This window comes from Drosophila mojavensis, unplaced genomic scaffold (assembly GCF_018153725.1).
Source record: "Drosophila mojavensis isolate 15081-1352.22 unplaced genomic scaffold, ASM1815372v1 contig_74, whole genome shotgun sequence".
In the NCBI taxonomy this organism is placed as follows: domain Eukaryota; kingdom Metazoa; phylum Arthropoda; class Insecta; order Diptera; family Drosophilidae; genus Drosophila; species Drosophila mojavensis.
This window is the reverse complement of record NW_025318899.1, coordinates 12,673,982-12,699,531: the sequence shown is the minus strand read 5'-3', so window position 1 is coordinate 12,699,531 and position 25,550 is coordinate 12,673,982. Positions and strand designations below refer to the sequence as shown.

Sequence of the window (25,550 nt, the reverse complement as noted above, 5' to 3'; positions counted from 1 at the left end):
TCGTCATATTCAGACTTCATCTGATTCACATCAAATACTGAGATGTAATAGACGATATAATTTAAATTTATGAAGCGATTTATTTTTTAAAATTTTTATTTATTTATGTATTTTTTTTTTTTACAAATTCTTTGTTACTATTTAATTTTTTCAACACTTTTTTTTCTACTTATTAAAAATATTTTAAGAATACCTTGAATCATATTTAAACAAAAAATCTATTTTACTTCTCTACACTTGAAATTCTATTTGATATTCCTCACTTTTCATTTAACTCTTAAAGCTTTAAATAAAGCCAGACTATATTTAAAATTTTTAAAGCTTGACTCAACACTTCAATTCAATTTTATTTCAATCTTCGTTTAAGCATTACGTAATGCACTGCGCACTATTAAAGAACAATAAACATAAAAATTAATAATAGTTTGAGTAACAATTTTTTTTTTGAAATTTTCGCTGTGAGTCTGATTAAAAATGCATTGAAATTTATTCGCAATAATAAAACTAAAATGCAGTCGTTTATAAATTTGTTGGCCAAATAAACGACTAAAAATAATCGAACAGTTTAATGTTAAAATGCTTTAAGTTTTGCGCCATTGCTGCCACAACTGCAGCAACAACAACAGCAACGGCCACAGCAACAGCACAACAACAACAATAATTACAACAAACAAAAATCAAATGCCCACAAAACTGACGACTAAAATCAATTGCGACGTTAAACTTTAAGACCCCATCAGGCGACTGTAGATGGGAGGGAGGGAGGGGAGACGGTGTGCAGGGCGGGGGCTTTGTTTTGTCTCGTCTAGCTACCAAAATTGAAGGCTTTTCAGCTGGCCGGGCTAAAAGCAATAACAACAACAACAACAACAAAGTTGCAACGTTTGGAGCGTTGCCAAATTCAATGGATTTTACTTTTCGCTTTTCAAAAACTCAACGCTTGCTGCTGTCGTGACCAATTAGTGAGCCGACCCATTGGACGCGGGTGCAGACACAGCAGCTGGAGCGGCAAAAGCGCAGAGAGGGCGCAGGAGAGTTTGCTTGGTTACCTGGTCGGTCGCACAGGCGCACGTCAGCCAGCCAGCCCAGGCACTTGCCAAAAGGAATAGAGACAGCAGCAGCCCAGTCGCAGTCTGCGCACTTTACATTCAAAAATATTTTGTGACACAAAACGTTTGTTGTTGCAGTTGCAGTTGTTTGTTGTTGTTGTTGTTGATGTTGCTGTCATGGTTGGTAGTGAATTTAAGCTGAGCATTTGCTTATGTTTCTGTGCCTGCGTCAAATTTGTGGGGCGTGTGCGAGTCAAGTTCCATAATACCCTACCAGAAGGCATACTAGATGGCTTTTAGCTTCACACGAAATCAAACTAAGTCTTATCAATGTAAATCATCATAATAAAACTTAATTTATTAAATACATTTAATGAACACATTTACATTATCTAGCACTTATACTTAGTTATATCTCAGATAGAGAATGAAAGTATGTCGACATCAGCTGGCTCTTAGTTGCTTAGCTGCAGTTGAGTTTTGGATAATAGACACCAAAGCAAAGCAAGAATCCTTATTACCATTGTCTAGGAGGAGCAACAGCGTGAGTAGAAAGTGAAAGATAGTCGACAGAGATGGAGGGGAATATCAGCATGTGGATCAGGAGAAGGAGTAGAGTATGCGCAACTGCAGGTGCTGAAAATAGACTTCACGTTCGAGGCGAATCACGTAAAAGAGACGAGGATATTGAAGGATCAAAATAAGTATTAGATACATTAGTAAGAGTTCAACTCATAGCTGCACCAAATATGTAAAAATAGCAACAGCAGGAGCAGCAGGAGCAAATATAATTGATATAGAAGAAGAATCAGGCGGTTCAGTTAAAAATATTTATAGACACAGGAGACAGTGATTGCAGCAGCAATTACAACTACCACATTAAAGACACTTTAAGCAACAAATAAAGGCCGTTGAAATTTAATATTTTAATATTGATTATTTTCATTTTTTATTATTTTTGCATTAGAACTCAGTAATAAATAAGCATTAGCCGCTTTCAACTGGGTTGTTAGAATATAACATTTCTTTAAAGTCATTTTTATTCTTTTTAGAAGCTTATTGCATAAAAAGCTGAAAGCAAATTAATATATATCTTAATGAGTTCTTCTGATTTGCAGCCGTGTTGATAAGGCTTTACTTACTTTTATAAACAACTCATAAGTTCTTATCATGACGTATTGCACCTGCCAAAAAATTTTGCTATTTAAGGTCCACGATTTCGTAGCATTCTCAGTAAAACTTTTAGATTTCACCATGGAAAGTCTTCATCATAGATGGCAGTTGCTCCTTGTGGCGGTACTTTTCTGTCTGTGTAATGTGGAATCTAAACACAGCCAAGTGGAACGCATTATCAATGGTGAAAATGCAAGACCCAAACAATTTCCTTATCAAGTCTTTTATGATATTGAAATAAATAAACACTGGATAACGATGTGTGGTGGAACTATAATCGGTAAGAGGACGATTCTGACAGCCGCTCATTGCTTGGATGGGAGATTTGGCGATTTGTAGGTAAAAGCTGACTAAGTATAAGAATCGTTCTTTCTAACACTTTATATTTATTTGTAATCCCGAACAGCGAAAGGATAAAAATTTACTTTGGAGCCGTGGATAAAAGTAAAAGCACAGAAACTGGACAACAAATTGTGATCGTGGAAGCTGGCAGCTATGTGATTCATGAAGACTGGAATTTGGGCAAAATGAGCAACGACATTGCTTTAATTAAACTACCAACTGATCTGGAGTTCAACCAGTATATTCAACCAGCTAAATTGCCAAAACCCAATAGCCTTCATGTAGACAAAAATGCTATTGTCTCCGGTTGGGGCAGAGTTAAAGGTGTGTATTAAAATCAACAATAAATAATTTTCTAACATTTCAATAATTTCAGGTTTCGTAACAACTGAGCATTTGCAATATACGAAGGTGAAAACAATATCAAATGAAAAATGCAAGCGTATATTCAATTTTGATATGAAGTTTTTATCGCATTGGCTATGTGTCGCACCTAATGAGAAAAGGACATGTAAAGGAGACTCGGGTGGTCCATTAGCCGAAAGAAACCCTGATGGCTCTAGCACCGTGATTGGTATCGTATCGTTTAAAACAAGTCTATGCTCTGCTAAGGTCCCGACTATTTTTACTCGGGTTTCATATTTCTTAAACTGGATTGCTCAGCATACTAATGAGTCATAAAAAATATTTACAAATACCATATGTAATATATACAAAATAAAATTGAATATGAACATTTAAGGTGTGCGTTAATTGTTGTTTATTTCTAGTAATATTTAAAACCCTGTCTCGTAAACTATAAAATACACAATATACATATGGTAAAGCGATCCTCGCAGTCTTTATGAAAGTCATTCAATTTAGGTAGTATTAGATTCAGGTCAAAAACAGCCGAATTGCCTCCAGCTCGCAGTTTAATATTATATATCGTACACACTCAACACTAGAAGGAATGATAAGTATATTGAGATCTGAATCGGACAATGAGCCAGTTATTCCAAGCAATCCGAATAGTATGTTCGTCTGTATGCCTCGTCTTATTTTGTTCGTCCCGATAAAGTAAGGATTTGATGACGGTGTTTTCGGCTATAAAAATTTATCAATGAGAGTAAAGATATCTAATAAGTATTAGTCATGTAATTAGTTAACAGTTTGCCATTTCTTGCTAGCTTTATAGTCATTTATATTAATTGCTTTAAATTAAAATATATCCACTTGTTACATTAGCAACATGGTTGCAAAGCAATTATTTATTATTACAAATAACTCATAAGTTGCCTGTCATAAGTCTTATCATGATGCATTGCACCTGTCAAGAATTTTTGCTATATAAGTTCCACGACTTCGTAACTATCTCATTATAACTTTTACAATTCACCATGGAAAGTCTTCATCGTAGATGGCAGTTGCTCCTCGTGGCGATAGTTTTCTGTCTGTGTAATGTGGAATCTAAGCCCAGCCAAGTGGAACGCATTATCAATGGTCAAAATGCAAGACCCAAACAATTTCCTTATCAAGTCGGTTATGATGTTGAAATAAATAAACAATGGATAACGATGTGTGGTGGAACTATAATCGGTAAGAGGACGATTCTTACAGCCGCTCATTGCTTGGATGGCACGTAGGTAAAAGTTGACAAAATAAAAGAATCGATATTTCTAACAAATTACATTTATTCGTGATCCGAAAAAAGCGAAAGGATAAAAATTTACCTTGGAGCCGTGGATAAAAGTAATAGCACAGAAACTGGACAACAAATTGTGATTGTGGAAGCTGGCAGTTATGTGATTCACGAAGAGTGGGATCTGTGTGAAGTTGTCAATGATATTGCTTTAATTAAACTACCAACTGATCTGGAGTTCAACCAGTATATTCAACCAGCTAAATTGCCAGAACCCAATAGCCTTCATGCAGACACAAATGCTATTGTCTCCGGTTGGGGCAAAGTAAATGGTTTGTATTAAAGACTACAAAAAAAAAAAAAAAGTATTACTTCACTTGAATTTAAAATCATTTTAATCTTTTTAGGTGGTTTTTTTCCTTCGCATTTGCAATATATGAACGTTTTAACTTTATCAAATAAGGATTGTGAGTCCTTAAAAGATTCAAATAAAAAGTTTTATTCACATTGGCTATGCACCGTATCTAATGTGAGTGGTGCATGTTTTGGAGACTCTGGTAGTCCATTAGCAGAAAGAAACCCTGATGGCTCTAGCACTGTGATTGGTATCGCATCGTTTGTATCATCAACTAGCTGCCCTGTTAATTCCCTGAATTTCTTTACTCGAGTTTCATATTTCCTCACCTGGATTGCCCAAAATACTAATGAGTGATAAAAAAACTTGACAATATTGAATGTCTGATAAAATTGTATACAAAATAAAAGTGAGCATAACCGTGAATTAATCTTAGTTTTAGTTTAGTTTTTTATACCCTGAATGTCATGTAAATCATTTCGCTTTCTATTCCAGTCCTCATTTTTTCGCTTCTTATCAAAGCCATTCAGTTTTGATAGAGTTAAGGTGAGAAACAGTCAAATTAAGAATGTGAATAACTAATGAGTATTAATAATATAATTAGTTAACAGTTTGCAGCTATGTGGCAATTGGAAATCGATATTGTTTGCCTAACCCTGACTTTGTGTTGCTCGTGGCTTGCAGACGTCATTTCGTTTGGGGTTAACTCAAATTGCTAATACCTGACATGGGAATGTTTTTAACACCTTGAAAAACATGGCGACAATGTAGCCAGAGCAGCAGCAGCAGCAGCAGCAGCAACATCAGCATCAGCCTACAAATGGCAACAGCTACAAGCGGCAATGACTTGGCCAAAAAAATATATGCATACACAATCATTGGCAGCACAAATGCAGATGTTGCTGCTGCAGCCCCATCCTCATGCATTTATGCAGCTTGTCGTCGATCTGTGTTGTCCTGCCCTGCCCTGCTCTACCCTGGCGGTTGCCTCTCCTCTGCCACTCGCTCGTTACCCCAAAATGTAATGCGCATATATTTACTCGCCAAGTGTTCGATGACTGTGTGATCGACGTGACTGGCTTGGGTACTGAGGTGTCGGCTAGCGGGTATATTCTTGGCCTTCAGCTGGCAAAAATCAACGCCGACTCCAAATAGCAACCAGCAGGTGTTGCTGCGCTAACAAAAGAGAGAAAAGAGTCAAAGAGCCCAAATTGATTTGTCAATCGTCAGAAATACCGCAAAGTTGCGCACAGCATTTCGCTGGCATTTGAAAGCCATTTGAATACATTTCCCTCGCTATTGCTGTCACTGTCGCTGCCTCTGCCCCTGTCCCTGTCCCTGTCCCTGCCCCTGTTCTTTACCCTGGGCACACATATCGCATCCAGCTCTCGATATATTTTGAGAAAGTATGGCGCATTACATTTTAGTAGACGCTGACGGCAAATGCTGCTGGTTGCTGGTTGCCAGCTGCGAGTTGTCGTTGCCGTTGCCGTTGCTGTTGTCGTTGTCGTTGTCCCTTCGCCAATTTGTTGCTGACACTGCTGACGACTTGGCCTGTAGCCCGACTGGCAGCAGCTGTGGAGCTGAGGCCGGCGACGGGGCTAGAGGCTTGGCCAGGTCTAAACGGGACGGGAGCAGCCAGCGCTTGGCAATGAAGCGCATAAAAACTAATTGATTGGATGCCAAGATGTTAAGCGCATAACGGCAGCAGCAGTTGCACCACAACCAGCAACAGTTGCCGTTGCCGTTGCCGTTGCCGCTGTGCCACGTTTGAGGCGTTGTCAGTGGGTCTCCTGGTCCCGAGCTTGGCTTTTCAGCAACTTTTATTCAATTTAAATGCGCTTGCAGCACCAATGTGTGTGGATAGACCCGCCCAGCACTCGGATTGCCTCGCCGTTGCCTCATCGCCTCCCCTGTGCAGCAGCAACTGTTGCAGCAGTCGCTGCACTGCTCGCTTAAATTAATTATTTTTTATTAACTTTTCGCTTATTGATGACATTTTTCAAATTTTCTGCATTCCCACAATGCTTCCCGCCAACGTCAATGGCAAATTTGTCGCATGCGATTTTTATGCGGATCGTTCGGCATTTTTCTTAGCAGCTGTATATAAAATTTGATGGCAAGTTAATAAAATGATATAGCCTTTGGCTTTATTATTCTGATTCTCCATAACTCTTCATAACATTTCAAAATAAGCTCAACTAACTATTAAATATTTGAATGCATGCTCTAAACTATATTGCAGTTCAGATAAAATAAAACATATCACACAGAATATATAATATAAAACATACAGCAGGGGGCAATTGACTTTCAGACAAGATGGATGTCTCTCGCCTAGTCCTACTGTCAGAAAAGGATTAAGAATAAACATTGGTCTGCCATATGCTATGATTTTTCAGAAGTGTTAAATATTGCACAAAATAAAAGCAATTGACATTAAATGTTAATGTTCATATTTTGTATATATTATATATTCATGATTTTTGTTAAGTTATTTTATGGCTCATTACTATGTTGAGCGATCCAGGTTAGAAAATATGAAACACGAGTAAAAAATCTCAGGGTATTAATAGGGCAACCCTCTACTCCAAACGATACGATACCAATCACAGTGCTAGAGCCATCAGAGTTTTTTTCTACCAGTGGACCACCAGAGTCTCCAGAACACGTAACACTCTTACTTGGTGCGACGCATAGCCAATGTGAATAAAACTTTTTGTTTGAATCTTTTAAGGACTCACATAGCTTATTGGATATAGTTTTTACGCTCGCATACTGCAAATGCTGAGTAGATGTATGACCTGAATATATTAAAAACATACTGCACTGTATAGTCAATGATTGCATATGTCAATACAAACCATTTACTAGACCCCAACCGGACACAATAGCATTTGTGTCTGCATGAAGGCTCTTGGGTTCTGGCAATTTAGCTGGTTGAATATACTGGTTGAACTCCAGATCAGTTGGTAGTTTGATTAAAGCAATATCATTGATAATTTCACACAGATCCCACTCTTCATGAATCACATAACTGCCAGCTTCCACGATCACAATTTGTTGTCCAGTTTCTGTGCTATTACTTTTATCCACGGCTCCAAGGTAAATTTTTATTCTTTGGCTTTTTTAGCATTATACAAAAATGTAAAGTGTTAGAAAGGTCGATTCTTTAACTTAATCAGCATTTACCCACATTTCGCCACGCGTCCCATCCAAGCAATGAGCTGCTGTAAGAATCGTCCTCTTACCGATTATAGTTCCACCACACATCGTTATCCAGTGTTTATTTATTTCAATATCATAAATGACTTGATAAGGAAATTGTTTGGGTCTTGCATTTTGACCATTGATAATGCGTTCCACTTGGCTGGGCTTAGATTCTACATGACACAGACAGAAAACTATCGCCACAAGAAGCAACTGCCATCTACGATGAAGACTTTCCATGGTGAATTGTAAAAGTTATAATGAGATGGTTACGAAGTCGTGGAACTTAAATAGCAAAAATTCTTGACAGGTGCAATGCATCATGATAAGACTTATGACAGGCAACTTTTGAGTTATTTGTAATAATAAATAATTGCTTTGCGACCATGTTGCTAATGTAATGTAAGTGGATATATTTTAATCTAAAGCAATATAATATAAACGACTTTAAGGAAACAATGTCCTAGCAAGGCATTTCAATCTGCTAACTAATTACATGATTAGATAGTCTTACTCTAAATTATTTTCATAGCCGGACCCAGCGCTATCGAAACCTTACATTATTGGGTAGAACAAAATAAGATGAGGCATACAGGCGAACATTCTATTCAAATTACTTCTAATAACTTGCTATATCTTTAGTCTAGTTATCCAATTCAGATCTCATTGAATATATTTATCATTCGTTCTAGTATTGAGTGGGTACGATATATATTACTGAACTGAAGGCAATCCGGATGTTTCTGACCTGAACCTAAAGCAACCTAAATTGAATGACTTTCATAAGGACTGCGAGGATGAATCGCTTTATGATTTGTATATTTTGTATATTACAGTTTACATGATAGGGTTTTAAACATTACTAGAAATAAACAACATTTGACGCACACCTTAAATGTTCATATTCAATTTTATTTCATTTCGTATATAATATTATATAATATTAATGATTGTAAAGATTTCTTATGACTCATTAGTATGCTGAGCGATCCAGTTTACGAAATATGAAACCCGAGTATAAAAATTAGTACGATCAGGATTGCAGTTTTGTTCTACATTCACGATACCAATCACAGTGCTAGAACCATCAGGGTTCCTGTCTATCAGTGGACTACCACGGAGATCATGGCACGGAATATTCTCATTAGCCTCGCTGCATAGCCAATGTGAATAGAACTTTTTAGCTCTTTTTATTAAGCACTGGCATTGCTCATTTGATAAAGTTTTTACGTTCATATGCCAAAGATACGTATTACCTGAAGATATTAGAAAGTTATACTGCACTATAGAATTATTAATTGTTGTGTTCGGTACAAACCATTATATGGGCTCCAACCGGAGGCAACTGCATTTTTGTTAACATAAAGGTTATCGGGCTTTGGCAGTTTAGCTGGTTGAAAATGCTGGTTGAATTCCAGTTTGTGTGGTAGTTTAATTAAAGCAATGTTATGTTTTATATTACATTGATAGCTTTCATGAACCACATAGCTGTCAGTTCCAAGGACGATAACATGACTAAAGTGAATTCTGATCCTTTCGCTTTTCGGGATCAGAAAGAAATATAAAGTGTTAGAATTGTTGATTTGAATTCACCAGTATTTACCTACATTTTGCCAAAATTTATATCAAAGCATTGAGCTGCTGTAAGAATAGTTCTTTCACCGATTATAGTTCCAACGCATCGTAAAAGCAAATGATTATTTGTTTCAAGATCATAAATGACTTCATGAGGCAATCTTTGCTGCTTTGCGTTTTCTCCACTGAAAATACGTTCTAGTTGGGCGGCTTTAGACTCCGCATGACACAGATAGAAAAGTACCGCCACGAGGAGCAACTGCCATCTATGGATAAGACTTCCCATGGTGAAGTTGAAAAGTTTTAATGAGGAGTCAAAAAAGTCGCCCAACTTATATAGCAAAAATGCTTGACAGACCCAATACATCATGATAAGAGGTACGAGGGACAACCTATGAGTTATTTGCAATGAAAATTAATAGTAACTTTGCAACAATGTTGCACTAAAACGAAGTCAATTACTTTGAAAAAAGTTCTGAAGAAATGTACTAATATTAATTGGCATATAGGAATTGGAATAACTAATGTTATTGTAACGTTGTTTCTTACCTGGCCCTATAGAATGCCAACTTTTATCAGTCGCGCGAAATCCCACTTTGCTGCACACGCAAAGAGTTAAATGGATAAACGACGCCAACAACAACTACAATGGCAGCACTTGCGCATTTATCAAAAGTTATTGCAAATTAATTGCAATCTGCGTGGCGCAATCAACGGCTCAAATCTCGAGGCGATCCCGAGACCCCGTGGCATTTTCGGCTGCAGTCGCTGTTGCTGTTGCTGTTGCTGTTGCTGCTTACCAAAATTTATTGATGCCTTATTAGCTGATAATCACAATCACATATAGCATGATGCAGGCTGAAAGAGTGAGAGACAGAGCGAGTGAGAGTAAGACAGAGAGAGGTGCGTCAGGGAACGGTGAAAAGGTTTTCAACTGGCCCTGGCATATTAAAGTGCATTAAGATAATTGAAATGGCCAATATAAAAATGTTTTCCCTTTTCGATGCCCTTTCGTGGAGCATTATAGCCAAGTCGACAAACATGTAACACCATGACACGATGTAGACACGGTAGACAGTGTGTTGTGTTTCTATATATGTTGGGGTATAGGGCATAGAATGGTCGGTGTGCCAAAGGGCGTAGTTCCTTTTGGGCTTTTCGGTGTCAAAAACTTGTTTGAAGTGTTGAGTCTCGCGCTTCGGGCCATTTCGGTTGCAGCTCTGCCAGTCAGACTCCACTCAGAGAAATGTTGCATCAATGGAGCTGTTTTCAGCTTTTGATGTTCTTGTTGTTGTTGCTGTTGTTGTTATTTCTCTTTGGCGTATTTCCTGGAATCTGTTGAGGCTGAGGCTCTGCTGAAACGATTTTTCAATTTTCATATTTCTCATGTCTGAAGTTTTGATTTAGTGATTATGTTCTGGCACACACACACACACACACACACATTATGTATATGAGTTATTAAACGACTTTCTTTCGATAAGCCACAAAGGCCTGGCATTTAGGCTTAAGTGTTTGCTCAAGACGCTTTAAGGCGTTGCTCAGTTAACTGAGAATACGAAAGATCCATAAGCAGGACATCTGATTATATTTATTGTGTATGGTATGTGGCTCATTGCGAGTGTGTGTGTGTGTGAGCTTTCTTATGCATAAGCCAGGTAACATTTGAATGGGTGGGGCCAGCTCTTCATATTGTCTGTCCGTTTATGACTTGGTAATTGTTTTCTTTTTGTCTAGCTACTTGGAGTTTGGCGCAATTGACGCGACTCATAAATCAGTGGAAGGGCTGCAAGGCACAGATGCTGACAGCGCTGGCACCAGGAAGTAAAACGCTTTTCCAAGAATTTTTGAGGCGTAGCAACTGTTTGTGACATGTTTTGATTTGTGTCGCCAATGTTTATGAGCTTGTAAGCCACAGAGTCGAAACCATTTCGACCACTGCAAATGCAGATATGTCGTCGTTGGCCGCTCTCCGCTAACGGCCAGCCAAACAGCCAAACAGCCAGCCAGCCAGCCAGCCAGAGAGTCAGCTAGCCATTCATTCAGCCATTCAGCCATGTTGTTATCGATGACATTAATAGCGATTGGAGACTTTCATCAATTACACGGCTTTTGTCCCGACCGCATGGAACATGCTGGCCAGAGCTCGGCCTACGCATCGCAGCCAACTCGAGCGGGGCTCAATTGTAAATTATGACAATGCAAATTTGATTTGAAAGCCATGGCATATTGTGGTCTATGATGTAAGCGGCTGATAAAGTCCAAATGCAGGGCGAAACGCCCTGATCAAAGTCATGGCCAAGAGCAGCAGTAACAACAAACGTTTAAGTACGGGTAATTTGGCGAATACCGTTTTGGTTACTCGGATCTCGGATCTTGGATCTTGCCTTTGCCATTTGCCTTGACCACCAGCAACGACGCGTCGCCGGCAATCAAGCCAGCTCTGGCTTCAACTGCGGCTACAGCTGCAGCATAGAGCTCGAGTTGAACTGTATTAACTTTTGTCTGTCTGGGACTGTGACAGTGAGTCGAAGTTGGTACTTGGTACTTGGTACTCGGTGCTCGGTGCTCGGTTGGTGGTGTCCCAAGAGCGCCAACTGTTGCCGCGGCTGCTGTCAGTTGAATCTTCCTGTTTGCACAAACGTCACGTTCGAGTCACGTTTCCAACTGGGGACCCCTCATCAATGGCCGGCACTTAGTTTCAGTTGATGTTTCCCACAAATTTCAGGCCAACGGACTCCCCACGGACGACGGACGACGGACGATGGGCGATGGGCAATGGGCAATGGGCAACGGTCTCTGGGCGCTGGCGTAACGCAACAATTTCGCAATCACCTGACAATGTGACAGGTAATAGTCGTGTCCACGACACGGCACCTAGACAACATTGCATTTGCATACACATAGGTTTCAGCCGCACTGTGAAGTAATTTCAATGCCACTGCCACTCTGCCAGATACTCCTGCCCCTGAGTGTGCCCCGGCTGGGCTGCATACTGTGATAAGTAATTGCATTGCGTTCCACACGAGTCTCTCGCACACACAATTTGGGGCAGGTCAACGCTATCGCAGAGCTTCATTCATGATTCGGGGTTGGAGTTGGAGTTGGAGTCGGTGTTGGAGTTGGAGTTGAAGTCGAAATTGTTGTCCGATCTGTGACCACATAAATTGCCGAGATATTTCGTGGCATTGAATGTTTCTTGTTATTAGAAGTGGCCCATGAGAGGCAATTTGTTGGAGCCGTTAGAGTATGCATATATGTAAATAGGTGTGCAATAAACTAGGCTCACAGCTGAGCTATTGATAGCACGAAGAGACGGAGTTCCTGATATGCTAATCAACAAATAATTTCTATAGAGGCAGACGCTTGCAATCTCTGGCGATGTTGATGCGGGAGAGCTGCCCACACTTTCGACAAGTATGCGGCAATAGGTTTTCTCCTTCAGCCTTTCATCTTTCTTCCGGATCTGCAATGTCAAGTGCTTGGATGAAGCAGAGAGGCCAAGCCCTCATTCTTCGCCAGCTTCGCTCAGCTCAACTGTTGCCTCTTTGGCTTTGTCTTTAACTGTTCGCTGATCAGTTGGCCGATTAGGCTTATGGCTCATAAGGCCGCATTTGCGGAATGGACCTGTTGATGGGGAGCGGGATTTAAATAAATTACAAGCGCATTTTGTTGCACAAATGTTGTGGGCTAATTGTATGCAGGAGTCGGCCGGCTACAATTCTCTCCAATCCCCGTTGATGTGGATGCGAATGTGAATGTGACTGTGAATGTGACTGTGAATGTGAATGGAGTGTGATTTGGGTTGGGTAGGCGAACGAGTGCGCTTTGTGTATCCAGTTTTGGCATCATAGAAGGTAGATAGACAGAAAGAGAGAGGGAGAGAGGAGTAGACTTAAAGCAGGCGGACAAACGACATTTGCAATTCGCAATGGAAAGACGCTTGTAAGACGCTTTCGCCAATCTTTTAATAAGAATCAAACACTAGACGAAAAATTTAAAACCATTTCGTATATGAGCAGCATGCACTTATCGCTGATCGTACCGGTAGGTAGTGTGTGGTGTGTAGTGGGTACTACAGTAGATTTCGCAGCCACGGCCTGGTGGGCAGACACATTCACATAGTGAGTGAGATGGAGAGAGAGAGAGAGAGAGAAAGGAAGAGAGGGAAGTGCTCATTACAGGCTTAGGCTGATCTGGCCAGCTCATCGGTCCTGGGCACTGGGCGCATGCCAATCATGTTTGGGTCCACTCTACTTAGTCTACTGTCCCGACTGCGTCTGCGTTCTCAGCTCACTTCAGCTCAGCTCAGCTGTCCGCCCAGCTGTCCGGCCGCAACAGAAGTTCTTGTCGCTTGTTCCTGTTGCTTGTTGTGCGCTTGCTCGTTGAATATTTCAAATTGCAATCAGTTGGCAGGCATCTGAGGCCCCAACCACTTGCACCAGCTACCGGATCATTGATCTTGGCTCCGCAGCAGCCCCTCAGCAGCAGCAGCAGCAGCAGCAGCAGCGGCAGCAGCAGCAGAAGTCGGCATTTGGACGCTTCTCATTCGACTCTGGTGGACGTTCGCGTTCCGCGGGTGTTGGTTGCATTAGTTTCGTTGCGTTTAATTTATTAAAATATCAAATTCGGTACATGGCCAGCAGCTTGTTGCTCGTAGCCGATCTCCACTGTGGTAGCCAATTTATCGAGGCCAGCGCGATAAGCCCCACTGCAATCGGACACTCAAGCATTCGAAAGAGATGGCACTGCATTAAGCGTGCTCGAACAGTCTATCAATTCGGTACATCTATATCGATTTATTCAATTAGGAAACGTATTTGTTGCATTCTCCGGTTAATTCTCGCTCATTGTCTGTGTCGAGGTCATATAATTGACAAATTAAGTGCACTTATAAAAAGTGAATTTCATAATTAGGAGCTATGTTGCTGAGCGGCTGCAGCTGCCACAGCGGCAACAGTTGCTAATTTATGCCAATGCAAAAGGGCAGCAGATCGGAAGGAAGACCAGAGGACATGGACATTATATGGCTATGTGGACAGTAGCTGGTGGCCAACAGCAACAGCAACAGCAGCAGCAGCAGCAGTTGCCCGGCTGGCGGCCACTTATGAAAATTGGATTTTTACACTCCATTCTTGATGGAATGTTTATTGAGCTGTCATGTTGCTCAGTTGTTGCTGTTGTTCGACTCGACTCGGCAACAGGCTCAATAATTTAAATATCAAAATTGTTAGCAATTTGCACGCCCAGCGGTGCGTTGGCCGCCAGCAACAGCAACAGCAACAGCAACGGCAACGGCAACAATTGCTAATCAAATTAAGCAATTATCTTGTTACGAGCACAGACGAGCAACATGGCAGCACATCAAGTGGGCCGATTGGCTAGCCCTTGCCTCCTAACCGCCGCCTGAAGTGCATTTCATCATTGCCAATCAAAGGGTATTCGTTTCTCTCTCTCTCACTCTCTGTCTCTCTCTCTCTCTCTCTCTATAAAGGTATATATATATATAAATAGCTCTCACACCTTGTGCACTGGCTGCGCCAATAGGCGTATTCCATGAGAAAGCAACAACAAATGCAAAGTGCCCATTGTGCGAAGGCATAAAGCCCGCAGAGTTTATAAAGTCATAATAATGCCAGGGAAAATACGCTTAAAATGCAATTTATCGCCACCAACAACAATAACAGCAACAGCAACAGCAAGAGCAGCGGCTGCAGCCGCAACAATCCTGCGAAAAATTGATGACGGCGACAGCAGCAACAACAACAACAACAACAACCTGCCGGCTGTCCGACGAACTGACAGGCATCAGCGTCAGTCATTTTAGCCAACTGGACCTGGGTCTGTGCCTCGGCTCGGACGTGGACATGGACATGGAGTCGGCCTGGCCTGCCCCGGCCTGGCCTTCCTGCGGCGTTTTCGCTTGACGCCCGCCCGAATGTTGCTGTTGTAGCTGTTGCTGGCAATGGCAATGGAAAAAAATTAAGACATTTTATAAATTGCGCGTTGTTGCCGCCGCCTCTCAAGCTGGAAGACAACCCTTAATGTGTTGCCCGCACTGTACCGCATTGCGATTCGTTATGGCAACTGACCGAAACATTGGCCCATCAACAACGGCAACAAGCCTTGATATTGTCCTACTCATCAGCAACAGCAACGGCAACTGCAACAGCAACAGTGCCTGCAACATCATTATCATCATCAGCTGTATGCGGCTGAGCTGCTTCTATGCTGTGCTGGCTGCCACATCTTTAAGTTGCTGTTGCAACATTTGAATGTTGCCAGCGATGCGTCAAATATATGTTGCCGGCGTTTGCAGTTGTTGCAGGCACACCCACTTTTGATGCTCGCACACGAAGGCTAAGAGAGTATATAAAGCTTGCACGACTGGCGAAGCTACAAATTTCTAGACTATATTATATATATGACTCTCAGACATGACTCTCTCATTATTAGAGCTAGATGAGATGATTGACCTACAAACCATTTGGGCTGTTCACTTATGTCATATCAAAGCTGATCAGTTTCCTTATTGGCATGCATTATGCAGTCGTTTACACCCGACTGCAGTTCTGTTACTTGTTTGGTTATTCGTTATTGTTGTTGTTATTGTTGCTCTGACCGCAAAACGTAATTGTGTTTACGATCATCTATTGAGATTTTCTTGCCTTGCCAGATGCAACAGGTCACGCCCCTGATACACGCCCGCCCATTGGCCTGTTATCGCTGCCTCTCTCCGTCTCTCTCTCTCTCTCTCTCTCTCTCTCGCTGCAACTCTCACTCAGTCTGTCTCTCTCCTGTTCGCTTACTTGTCTAACGCATGTCAATGAGCCTTGGCCAGATATTTTCTTTTGGCAACAGCTTTTCCCCATTCCTCAAGTTCGGGGCGCTGGGTGTGTTTGTTCCTCACTTATCTTTCGCTCATATTTATGTTAATGTGTCTGTGCGCCGAACATCAAAAGCAGCGGAACGCACAACCACTCAAAATGCTAACTAACGGTTTTTTGTTGATTTTTTTCTGCGCTTTGTTGTTGTTTCTGTTTTCTGCCAGTGATTCTGGTACGAGCCCAGCCAGCAGATCGGGCGAGCTCACAAGGAAAGTGTCTTATTGGAAAATTTATGTTTCCTTTGTTATTTTCGGCTATAATTAATGCATACGCACTCCTTGAACTGGGCCACGGGGCGTGGCAGGCAGCGCAGGCGTCGCTAAAAGTTAAGTACGCCCTTTGTTATGTTGCGTGGCAGCAGCGTTAACATAGGTGTTGCTGGCGGCAATTTAGCACAAACCGCAAAACCTCGAAGAGTTGCTACTCAGCTGCTCAGCTGTGTTCTAGATAAATTTAAATTATCTTGCTAAATGCAACTGCCACATGTTGCAGGCAGCAGCCATCTACAGTGGCGGCAATTAAAAGCATTAAACGTTGCTGACGCTGACTGATGTGCTCAAAGGATTGCAGGCGACATAAAGACAGCCAGCAATAAAACGTGGCAATCGGGTGCAAGCGACTGCATAATACCTGCTCGGGATTAAGTGCTTTGAGAACTGCAAACAGACGATGGATGCACTGTACAACTAATATACTCATTTAACTTCTTGAGCCAGCAAAAACAGACAAGTATTTCTTGCTGCTGTTGCTGCTGCCGTGTTGTTGTTGCTGGCTGCTGCCCAGCACTTTCAATCTCTTAGCCTCAGTCGCTGCCTACGTGCACTCACTGCTCAGACAGTTGCCTGCTGCCGCTGTTACCTTTCCACTGGTCAGCCCTCACTGTCGCCCTCGCCCTGGCCCTCACACCTCCTCCTTACCATTCCCCTCACCTACCGATTCCTTCAACATCTTGTGCTTGGCCGCAGCTTTGTCTACTGATTAATCACTTTGGCGCGTATAATAAATTAAAAATTTCAGCAATTTTGAAAGTCAATTAATCATTGGGAGGCTTCGCTGGCCGTTTTTGTTTGTTATTGTGTGCTCATGATGTGTTTGTTGCTGTTTGTTGTGGATGTTGCTACCTTTTTGCTGCCGTTGCTGCGGCTGCCGCGGTTGCCGGCCCATAGACAGCGACGGCAACTCAAAAATGTCAGGCCATGACTACGCGCCGCACATTTCAGATGATGATGAAGTAGCCGGGCCTCGACGGCGGTAGATCAAGACAAGGCGGCACTCGGTGGGTTCTACGATCGTCGGCCAACTAGCTGAATGGTTACGGGAGCAACAGCAACAGTTGCTGCTAGTGCTGCTGCAGCAGCCGTTAGAGGTGCGGCTGTTGGCTGGCACTTTCTTCCTGGCCACGGCGACATATTCCGCAGCATTGATAAATGAATGTGAGGGTCAGTTTCGTTTGGGCTGCTGCTTCAGTTGCTGTTGCCGCTTCATTTCGGCAGCAACAACTTTCGAGATATACGCGCATTTGTCAGATAAAGCTGCAACGCCTTTCCCATTGTCAGCCTGCCACCGAGTTGAGTTGAGAGCTTGTTGTTGCTGTTGTTGTTGTTGTTGCTGTTGTTGTTGTTGTTGTTATTGTGTTTGCTTTGGTCCCGTAAAATATGGTCCCGTATCGCGAGCAGCGAGTGTTGAAATTTAAGTTTTAATTTAAGCGATATGAAGGGCAACTCCCAGGTCCAACTCCAACTCCAACTCCAAGTCCAAGTCCAGTCCAATCCAGTCTGAATCGCGCACGAAATGAAGCCATTTTCATATTTATGAATTTGGCCCCTTATCGAAACGCTTCAATTGGCCATGGAGCGAAGCGGCAAATTAAATATGGGCAGCCATAAACGATACTGACAGCCCAGTCTGGCCAGCAGCAGCAGCAGCAACAGCAGCAGCAGCAACAGCATCAGCAGCAGCAGCAGCAACAGGCAGTCAGGCAGTCAGGCAGGAACTTGCAGAGTTGCGTTCGTCGTCTCCAGCTTAGCTGAGTTATTAAGGCATCTTTATGGCCAATCTCAATGAGGTGTGAAGTGCAATCGTTTCGGGCTTTTATTAATACACAAAACATATTTTATTTGTTTGTGCCCCGGCAGATCGCAAACGCACGCTGATCGATTGGAAGCGAAACGGCCGACTGTGGCCAATAAGATTTGGCATTCCATTCCCATATATATTTAAATTTCTTTCGAGTCGAAAATTGGAAAAGAGTTTCTGATTTGTCATTGTTGTTGTTGTTGCAGCTTTTTGGTGTGTCTTAGCCATGTCGGAGGCTATCTTATCTTGCACATCTTGCCTGCCATTGAGTGGGTCTTAGACTACATTTTGACCATATTTAATATTTGTGTTGCCAGCAGCTGTTGGCCCTTGCCGCTCTGACAGCTGAGGTCGTTCACTTGTCGTCTTAATTAAGTGCGTGCAACAACTCGCTGCCAGCAGCAGCAGCAGCAGTCACTGCAACAGCAACAACAACAAGAGATGTCTGCAAACGTGCTTTAAGGACATTTTGACTGGGGCAACGCGAGGCTGTCAATGAAATCCCATAAGCTGACAGTTGCTCGACGATCTTAAGTTCTTTTGTGGCCTGTTGTTGTTGCCGCTGCATTTGCATTTGCAATTAACTGAAATTGGTGCTGTCCTGCTGCTGCTGCTGCTGCTGCTGCCTTCAGCTGGCCTAATGATAAATGTTGTCATTTACTGTGGATGCATGTGTAATCAGCGTCATGTTGCTAACGGTTTATTGTTAACAAACAAATGGTTCAAGTGGCGTGACTTCCTGCCAATTTCTAAGCACAACATTTTGGCAGGCTCTATGCATCTCGATTTGTATGTGGCTGTTGCAGTTGCTGTTGCATTTAAATTTGAATTTGGGAATTTGAATCGCATTTCGGCTGTGCCAAGTGCCAAGGCAAACGAAAAGAGCGAAAAAAAAAAAAAAAAAAAAATAGAAAAATAGCTTAGCAGACGATCGCGAAATTCACGCCATAAGTAGAATGCGATTTTCGCGCGTTGTCGCAGCTAGCTGATTTCGCTGCTGCGGCAGCGGCTGTGGCTGCCCCTGCTGCTGCTGTTGTTGTTGTCGCGTGTTGCTGCGCTTGTTACGGTGCCCAAATATGAGCAACATCACGAGAATCGTGCTATTTGCTTTGCATATATTTTACAATCCTCAAATCCAAAACCCAATCCCAATTCCAAACAACATTCAGCAACAACATGAAACATCATTACCCAAAGGGGGCAACCTTTTCGGCTGGTGCGGAGGTGGGGGCGGTGCGACGTTGCGACCCACGACAAAGCAAAGAGCAACAGCAGGAGAACGTAATGAAGTTATTTGTCCTGGGGCCAAACGAAATCAACGCACATATCCTTTTTGGCAATTGCAACGCGCTGTCGCATAAATCATTTGCCACTCGCATGAAATTGGGCATAAATTTGCTCCACTTTGCCATGGAACAGCAGCGGCTGAGGCAGCGGCAGCGGCAGCGGCTGGAAGCAGCCGAAAAGTAAGTCGTTGGCTTAACGAATGCGCAGCTGCTCGAGTGTTGGAAGGCATCTGGTTGTTTGTGTGTGTATGTGTGTGTGTGCGCGCTCAAGAGGCGCTTCTTGATGAATGCCATTTAGAGATGAGCCCTGCTGCATGTGGCTCGGGATGAGTTCTCGGCTCAGGCTCTCTCTCACATAATCTTAATTGGATCTATAGCAAAATGTTGAACACTCACGCGCTCATCTCTAATCCCAGCCGCACCCACACGCCGCAGGCGCTGTCCAGCCAAACTCTCCGCTCGAAATTAGCTGCGAATTCGGTTATTAAAACCGCATACCACTCACTCTCTGCTGGCAACGGACCCAATTTGTGCGGCCGGACTTGGCCGGGAGGGGGTGGAGTAGGGGGCGCAAGGACCCAGTTACCAGCTTCGACCCAGACCCAGACCCAGACCCAGTTTCTATAGCTGTTCCCGTGGTACCTGCTGTGATAAATCAACGTGAGACTAATGCGCGCTTAACACGCGAATTATGATTTTGCAAATGATGTGAATGCGCCAGACAGAGAACCAAGCAGTTCGCGAAATGTTGCACGGACCACTGCCACAGCCACTGCCACTGCCAGAGCCACAGAGTCATAGCCATCGTAAGTTGATTGCTTTATAATCGCCTCAGTTTTGGCCTGGCCGACGCCTTGGCCAAAGCATCCAAGTGGCATTTAATTGCAGTTTAAAGAGTTTGCCATGCACAGGTGACCCCTTGAACTATCGGTAATTAGTTTTGGCCAAGACACACGACAAAATCAACAGCGAATCAACACATGACCGCCCGCTCCCCTTGCCATTTAACAGCTGACACAGAGACCCAGTGCTGTCGCTGCCTGTCCGCCCCGTACGCCCTGCGTCTGGCCATTTAACCCACTTATTATGACTGCCATTTATAACGACAGTTGCTAGGCACTCGGGCTAGCCAACAACAACAAACCAGAGGCGATGCATGCCACAGCCTGCCTGCCTGCTGTTGCCTGTGCGTTAAGTTCTCGCCATCATCCTTGTGACCAGGCAATTGCTGTTGCTGTCGCTGTGGTTGCTGTTGCTGCTGTTGCTGCTGTTGCTGCTGCTGCTGCTGCTGGTTGCTGTTGTGTGGGCGTCCTTTTGACCCGCCGCATGTCGTTTATGGCCAACGCTGCTGCTGCCTTTGCGGTGGCCATTTTGTGGCCGTCCTTGTTTGCCCACCGCCCAGCATTGTAGCCCTTTGTGCGGCCGTAGGTCGTCACACACAGTCACGGCCCGGCCACCTCCACGTATCGGCCGCTCTCCGATTACCCCTTTTGTCAGCGCGGCGTCTGACAATGGCACAGTTTTGCATGCAATTGACTCTCACAGCTCGTTGCTTTTTACAGTCCAAATGTACGTTAAGGATGAGCACATAGAAACAGCCATGAGGGCGGAGCATGTAGATGCTTAAGATTAAAGTAAAATCGACCTTATTAAATGGCAGAAAGAAATTCCTTAAATGTTACAGTAGTTGCCTTTGTATAAATAAACTTGATGTGAACTAATAAATATAGTCTTATTCCTTAAATTCCTTAAATGTTACAGTAGTTGCCTTTGTATAAATAAACTTGATGTAAAATAATATAAATATAGTCTTAAATATTTACTTTACTCACAGTTAAGTAAATCCTTCCATGGACTTGCACCTGTATGGCCATTTTCTGCATTCAGCGAATGTCTGAATTTGTACGCATTCGTAATTCATGTACATTAGTTTGGTTTGTGACTTATAAGCCGGCATTGAAGCTTGAAATAATGCCAATACAATTCGATATCATAAATATTTTATGCACCATACGTTTGCCCTTTTGTTGCTGCTTTAACTTTGCATACATTTTGTCAATTCGGGCGCGGGAATGGAACTCGAAACTCGCAACTCGAAAACAAGAGAGAGAGAGAGCGAAAAAAAAAGACGAATGCCTATTAGGCTGCATATTAAAAAAATATGTATACATGTATATATGTATATTTGCCGGCCAAATAAATAACAGAGCAACAATATACGAGCTGGCCAGGGGGCAGGCGGGGCCAAGCGGAGAACAAAAGCCAGCAACAATACAAAGAATTTTAGCCCTTTTTATGATTATGAATGCACGTCAGCATATTTATGTAAAAATTATGCAATTTGCTGCCGTTCTATGTGAGTGCGTGGACTAACTCAAGGGAAGGAGCCAACCAGCAAACCAACCAACCAACCAGCCAGCCAACCAGCCAGCCAGCTAACCAACCAGTCAACAGCAAAGAGACAAGATACAAGAGACCAGAGCCAAGAGCCACATCAGTTGAACTTAGCCAGTCAATCAAAAGTTGACGGGCTCGTCACAGTTGTCGCTGCTGTTGTGTTTGCAAAGGGACAACAAAAAACTATAAGAGAAGAGAGAGCAGAGACAGTTAGAGAGCGACAGAGATGGAGAGAGAGATGGAGAGGGAATGCATCTTTTGAGCAATTTGCAAACCAAAATGTGTATTAAAATTTATGACGAGCTCAAGTCGAAAATGGGCGATGGATTGAGAGATAGGAGCGGTTTGAGAAAATCCACTAATAAATATAGGCATAGGCATATGCGAGAGCATGCCATGGCTCACAAATACCCTGTAAATTGATGATAAATTCAGTATAGTAATATTAGATATATTCAAGTATTGGTAAAGAATACAGGTCTTGCACATGTTCTTCTAAAACAATATTATATTATGTAATATTGCTTAGTATATACTGACTTATAAAATAGGCTAACGTTACATTCGCTTGGTTCTTCTGAATGGAAAGTCTCACTGTTTCTCAACTTTTATTTTCTTAATTGTATTATTTTGCTTTGGCTTTTTGTAAAAACTAAGTTAAATTTAAATTGTTGGCTCTTGAGTAGAAACAGTTATGCATACAGTCCATTACTGTGCACTGTCCCTATATGGCATATCGATCATATATTCAGAGAATGTCAGAAATTAGCATTGCGAAACGGCGACAGGACAAGATTTCGATGCGATGAGACTGCAGATTGACTGCGTATCTCTTGTCGTTTGTATCGGTTTCTCCTCTTGTGGCTGGATCATTCGCTGTGATCCTCATCATCATCGCATTGTGGAATCATGTGGCAACTACACACACACGCAAACACATGTAGTTCGTATTGAAATTCACGTCTCTGTTAGCAATTGTTGTTGTCACTGGATTGGCATTGCAGCAATGATTGGCCTTAACTTTCACCAGCAGTTGTTGTTCGATGTGGTTGTTGTTGTTGTTGTTGCCGTCATTGTCGTGATGACTCCGCTGCCTTCGCCCTTCACCCTTTGCCCTACGTGGGCCACGTCAACATGGCCAGAAGCAAATTGTTAAATTATTTGTAAATTTCGATGTTTGTTGACTGTTTACAAGTTTTTTTTTTTTTTTTTTTTTTTTTTTTTTTTTAATTAGAAATAGAAAATAAGGCTAAAGTGTATGCATGTATGTCACATATATATATATATCTCGACTGGAGCTCTCATGCTCTATTAAAATTGTTGCAAAGGTACTATTATTTTTTACTGCAAATAACTCATAAGTTGCCTGTCGTCCCTCTTATCATGACGTATTGCACCTGCCAAAAAATTTTGCTATTTAAGGTCCACGATTTCGTAGTATTCTCAGTAGAACTTTTAGATTTCACCATGGAAAGTCTTCATCATAGATGGCAGTTGCTCCTTGTGGCGGTGCTTTTCTGTCTGTGTAATGTGGAATCTAAGCACAGCCAAGTGGAACGCATTATCAATGGTGAAAATGCAAAACCCAAACAATTTCCTTATCAAGTTTTTTATGATGTTGAAGTAAGAAAACAATGGAAACCGAACTGAGGTGGAACTATAATCGGTAAGAAGACGATTCTGACAGCAGCTCATTGCTTGGATGGCACGTAGGTAAAAGTTGACTAAATAAAAGAATCGATATTTCTAACAAATTACATTTATTCGTGATCCGAAAAAAGCGAAAGGATAAAAATTTACCTTGGAGCCGTGGATAAAAGTAATAGCACAGAAACTGGACAACAAATTGTGATCGTGGAAGCTGGCAGTTATGTGATTCATGAAGAGTATAATTTTATCAATATCGTCAACGATATAGCTTTAATTAAACTACCAAATGATCTGGAGTTCAACCAGTATATTCAACCAGCTAAATTGCCAGAACCCAATAGCCTTCATGTACACAAAAATGCTATTGTCTCCGGTTGGGGCAGAGTTAAAGGTGTGTATTAAAATCAACAATAAATAATTTTCTAACATTTCAATAATTTCAGGTTTCGTAACAACTGAGCATTTGCAATATACGAATGTGAAAACATTATCAAATGAGGAATGCAAGAGTATGATCCCTTCTGATAATAAGTTTTATTCACATTGGCTATGTGTTGCACCTAATGAGAAAAGGACGTGCAAAGGAGACTCTGGTGGTCCATTAGCCGAAAGAAACCCTGATGGCTCTAGCACCGTGATTGGTATCGTATCGTTTGGATTTGGCCCTTGCCTTTCAAACTTTCCCACTGTTTTTACTCGGGTTGCATACTTCCTAACCTGGATCGCTGAACACATCAACGAGCCCTAAATATTCTTTACGACAATCATGAATATTAAATAACAATATATACCAAATAAAATCTGCATGAACTTTAGTACCTCCTTTGTTCTTATTTCGATCAAATTCAACTCACACAATCTACACACTCCGTCTGCCAGGTGTGCGCACAAAAAGTGTGGCCTACTCTTAGGATGACATTCAACTGGTCTTTTCGAGGGCTTTCACTAGACACAAGCACACTTTTTGCTCATACATGCTGATGATGGCTCTCCTCTTTTGTTTATCCATATACATAATTCTGAATATTGGTTTTCTTGTGTTTTACCTGTATGCTCTTATATGCTAATTTATTGGCAATGCGGCCCAGTGAAATGTTAAAAATAGATCAATCCCATATGCTCCCATATGCACTGCCATAAGGATGCGCTGGTTGACTAGATCTGCTAAGGGCTTCAGCTCAATATGGTGCATAGCATATGGTATATGGTATATGGCTGGCCAATTGATTTTGCAGCTAGTTGCTGGGAAGTGGCTTAAGAGTGGCCAATTTTCACTAACAGCCTCGAGTGCTATCAGCAACAGCACTTAAGGGCTTTATCGGTCTGCCCAAAATGAACTGAAATTTCATTTTCGTATATCTTATCCCAATAGTGCAGAGCAAAGGGTCATATTGTGCTTTCGGCAGCCAGCTGCCAACTGCTGCTACTTTCGTAGTCGTTGTTGTTGCTCTTGTTGTTGTTGTTGTTGATAAAAAACCTTTAGTGCATGAGAAGCACATGAGAACTCAGCAGCCTGGCAGCCTGGCAGCTTGGCCTGGCCTGGCCATGTGTAGTGTGAGAGTGTGTTAAAATGTTATCGCGCTTTCTCAACGCTTGTGCAGCAAATATTCAACTAACAAGCGACGGCTAGAGCGATGCCTGACTGAACCAAAACAGACGACTTGACTGTTTGCTTGGCTGGTTTGGGCCAGGCCAAGTGCCGCCGCCTCAGCCTCCCTGATGCGCACTCGTAATTGGAGCAACACTCAGCTGGCAGCTGTAATTGTTTGGCTGTTGCATTTTCGCGCTCTCCCGCACGTCAGTTAACAAATTCCCAGTTGCTGCTGTTGTTGGTTCACTTGGCACGCTTTTGTGCCACGTATGTAAACATTGGTAATATTTGTTGGACACAAACTGTTCGCAGTTGACCTGCATTCGCCAGAGAGAAAA

At 42.3% G+C, this 25,550-nt stretch overlaps 3 protein-coding genes and 1 long non-coding RNA gene across 5 annotated transcripts; 2 read left to right on the top strand and 2 right to left on the bottom strand.

Annotated features, from left to right (window-relative positions):
• Window positions 1-2,296: 2,296 nt before the first annotated feature.
• On the top strand, window positions 2,297-4,966 carry LOC26527803 (chymotrypsin-2). 2 transcript variants are annotated; one of them, XM_044009603.1, is made up of 4 exons: window positions 2,297-2,557; window positions 2,629-2,794; window positions 4,424-4,517; window positions 4,593-4,966. In XM_044009603.1, exons 1-4 carry the CDS (start codon window positions 2,304-2,306, stop codon window positions 4,895-4,897), a joined length of 819 nt encoding a protein of 272 aa, XP_043865538.1. In that variant the 5' UTR covers window positions 2,297-2,303; the 3' UTR covers window positions 4,898-4,966. The 2 variants fall into 2 exon arrangements, with proteins under 2 accessions (XP_043865538.1, XP_015017838.2); XM_015162352.3 differs by lacking the exons at window positions 4,424-4,517; window positions 4,593-4,966 and adding an exon at window positions 2,941-3,305 and having other exon boundaries at window positions 2,629-2,888.
• A 2,013-nt stretch (window positions 4,967-6,979) lies between these two features.
• Window positions 6,980-7,991, bottom strand: LOC26527810 (chymotrypsinogen A). The gene is made up of 3 exons (XM_015162350.3): window positions 7,737-7,991; window positions 7,405-7,664; window positions 6,980-7,344 (listed from the first exon to the last, which is right to left on the bottom strand). Exons 1-3 carry the CDS (start codon window positions 7,988-7,990, stop codon window positions 7,040-7,042), a joined length of 819 nt encoding a protein of 272 aa, XP_015017836.1. The 5' UTR covers window position 7,991; the 3' UTR covers window positions 6,980-7,039.
• A 682-nt stretch (window positions 7,992-8,673) lies between these two features.
• LOC26527424 lies at window positions 8,674-9,616 on the bottom strand. Its single transcript, XR_001449127.3, has 3 exons — window positions 9,358-9,616; window positions 9,069-9,289; window positions 8,674-9,006 (listed from the first exon to the last, which is right to left on the bottom strand). It is a non-coding gene; the product is annotated as an uncharacterized LOC26527424 (long non-coding RNA).
• Window positions 9,617-15,066: 5,450 nt separating this feature from the next.
• On the top strand, window positions 15,067-24,436 carry LOC26528483 (serine proteinase stubble-like). Its single transcript, XM_044010277.1, has 4 exons — window positions 15,067-15,203; window positions 19,458-19,754; window positions 23,753-24,012; window positions 24,065-24,436. Exons 1-4 carry the CDS (start codon window positions 15,067-15,069, stop codon window positions 24,367-24,369), a joined length of 999 nt encoding a protein of 332 aa, XP_043866212.1. The 3' UTR covers window positions 24,370-24,436.
• Window positions 24,437-25,550: the final 1,114 nt, after the last annotated feature.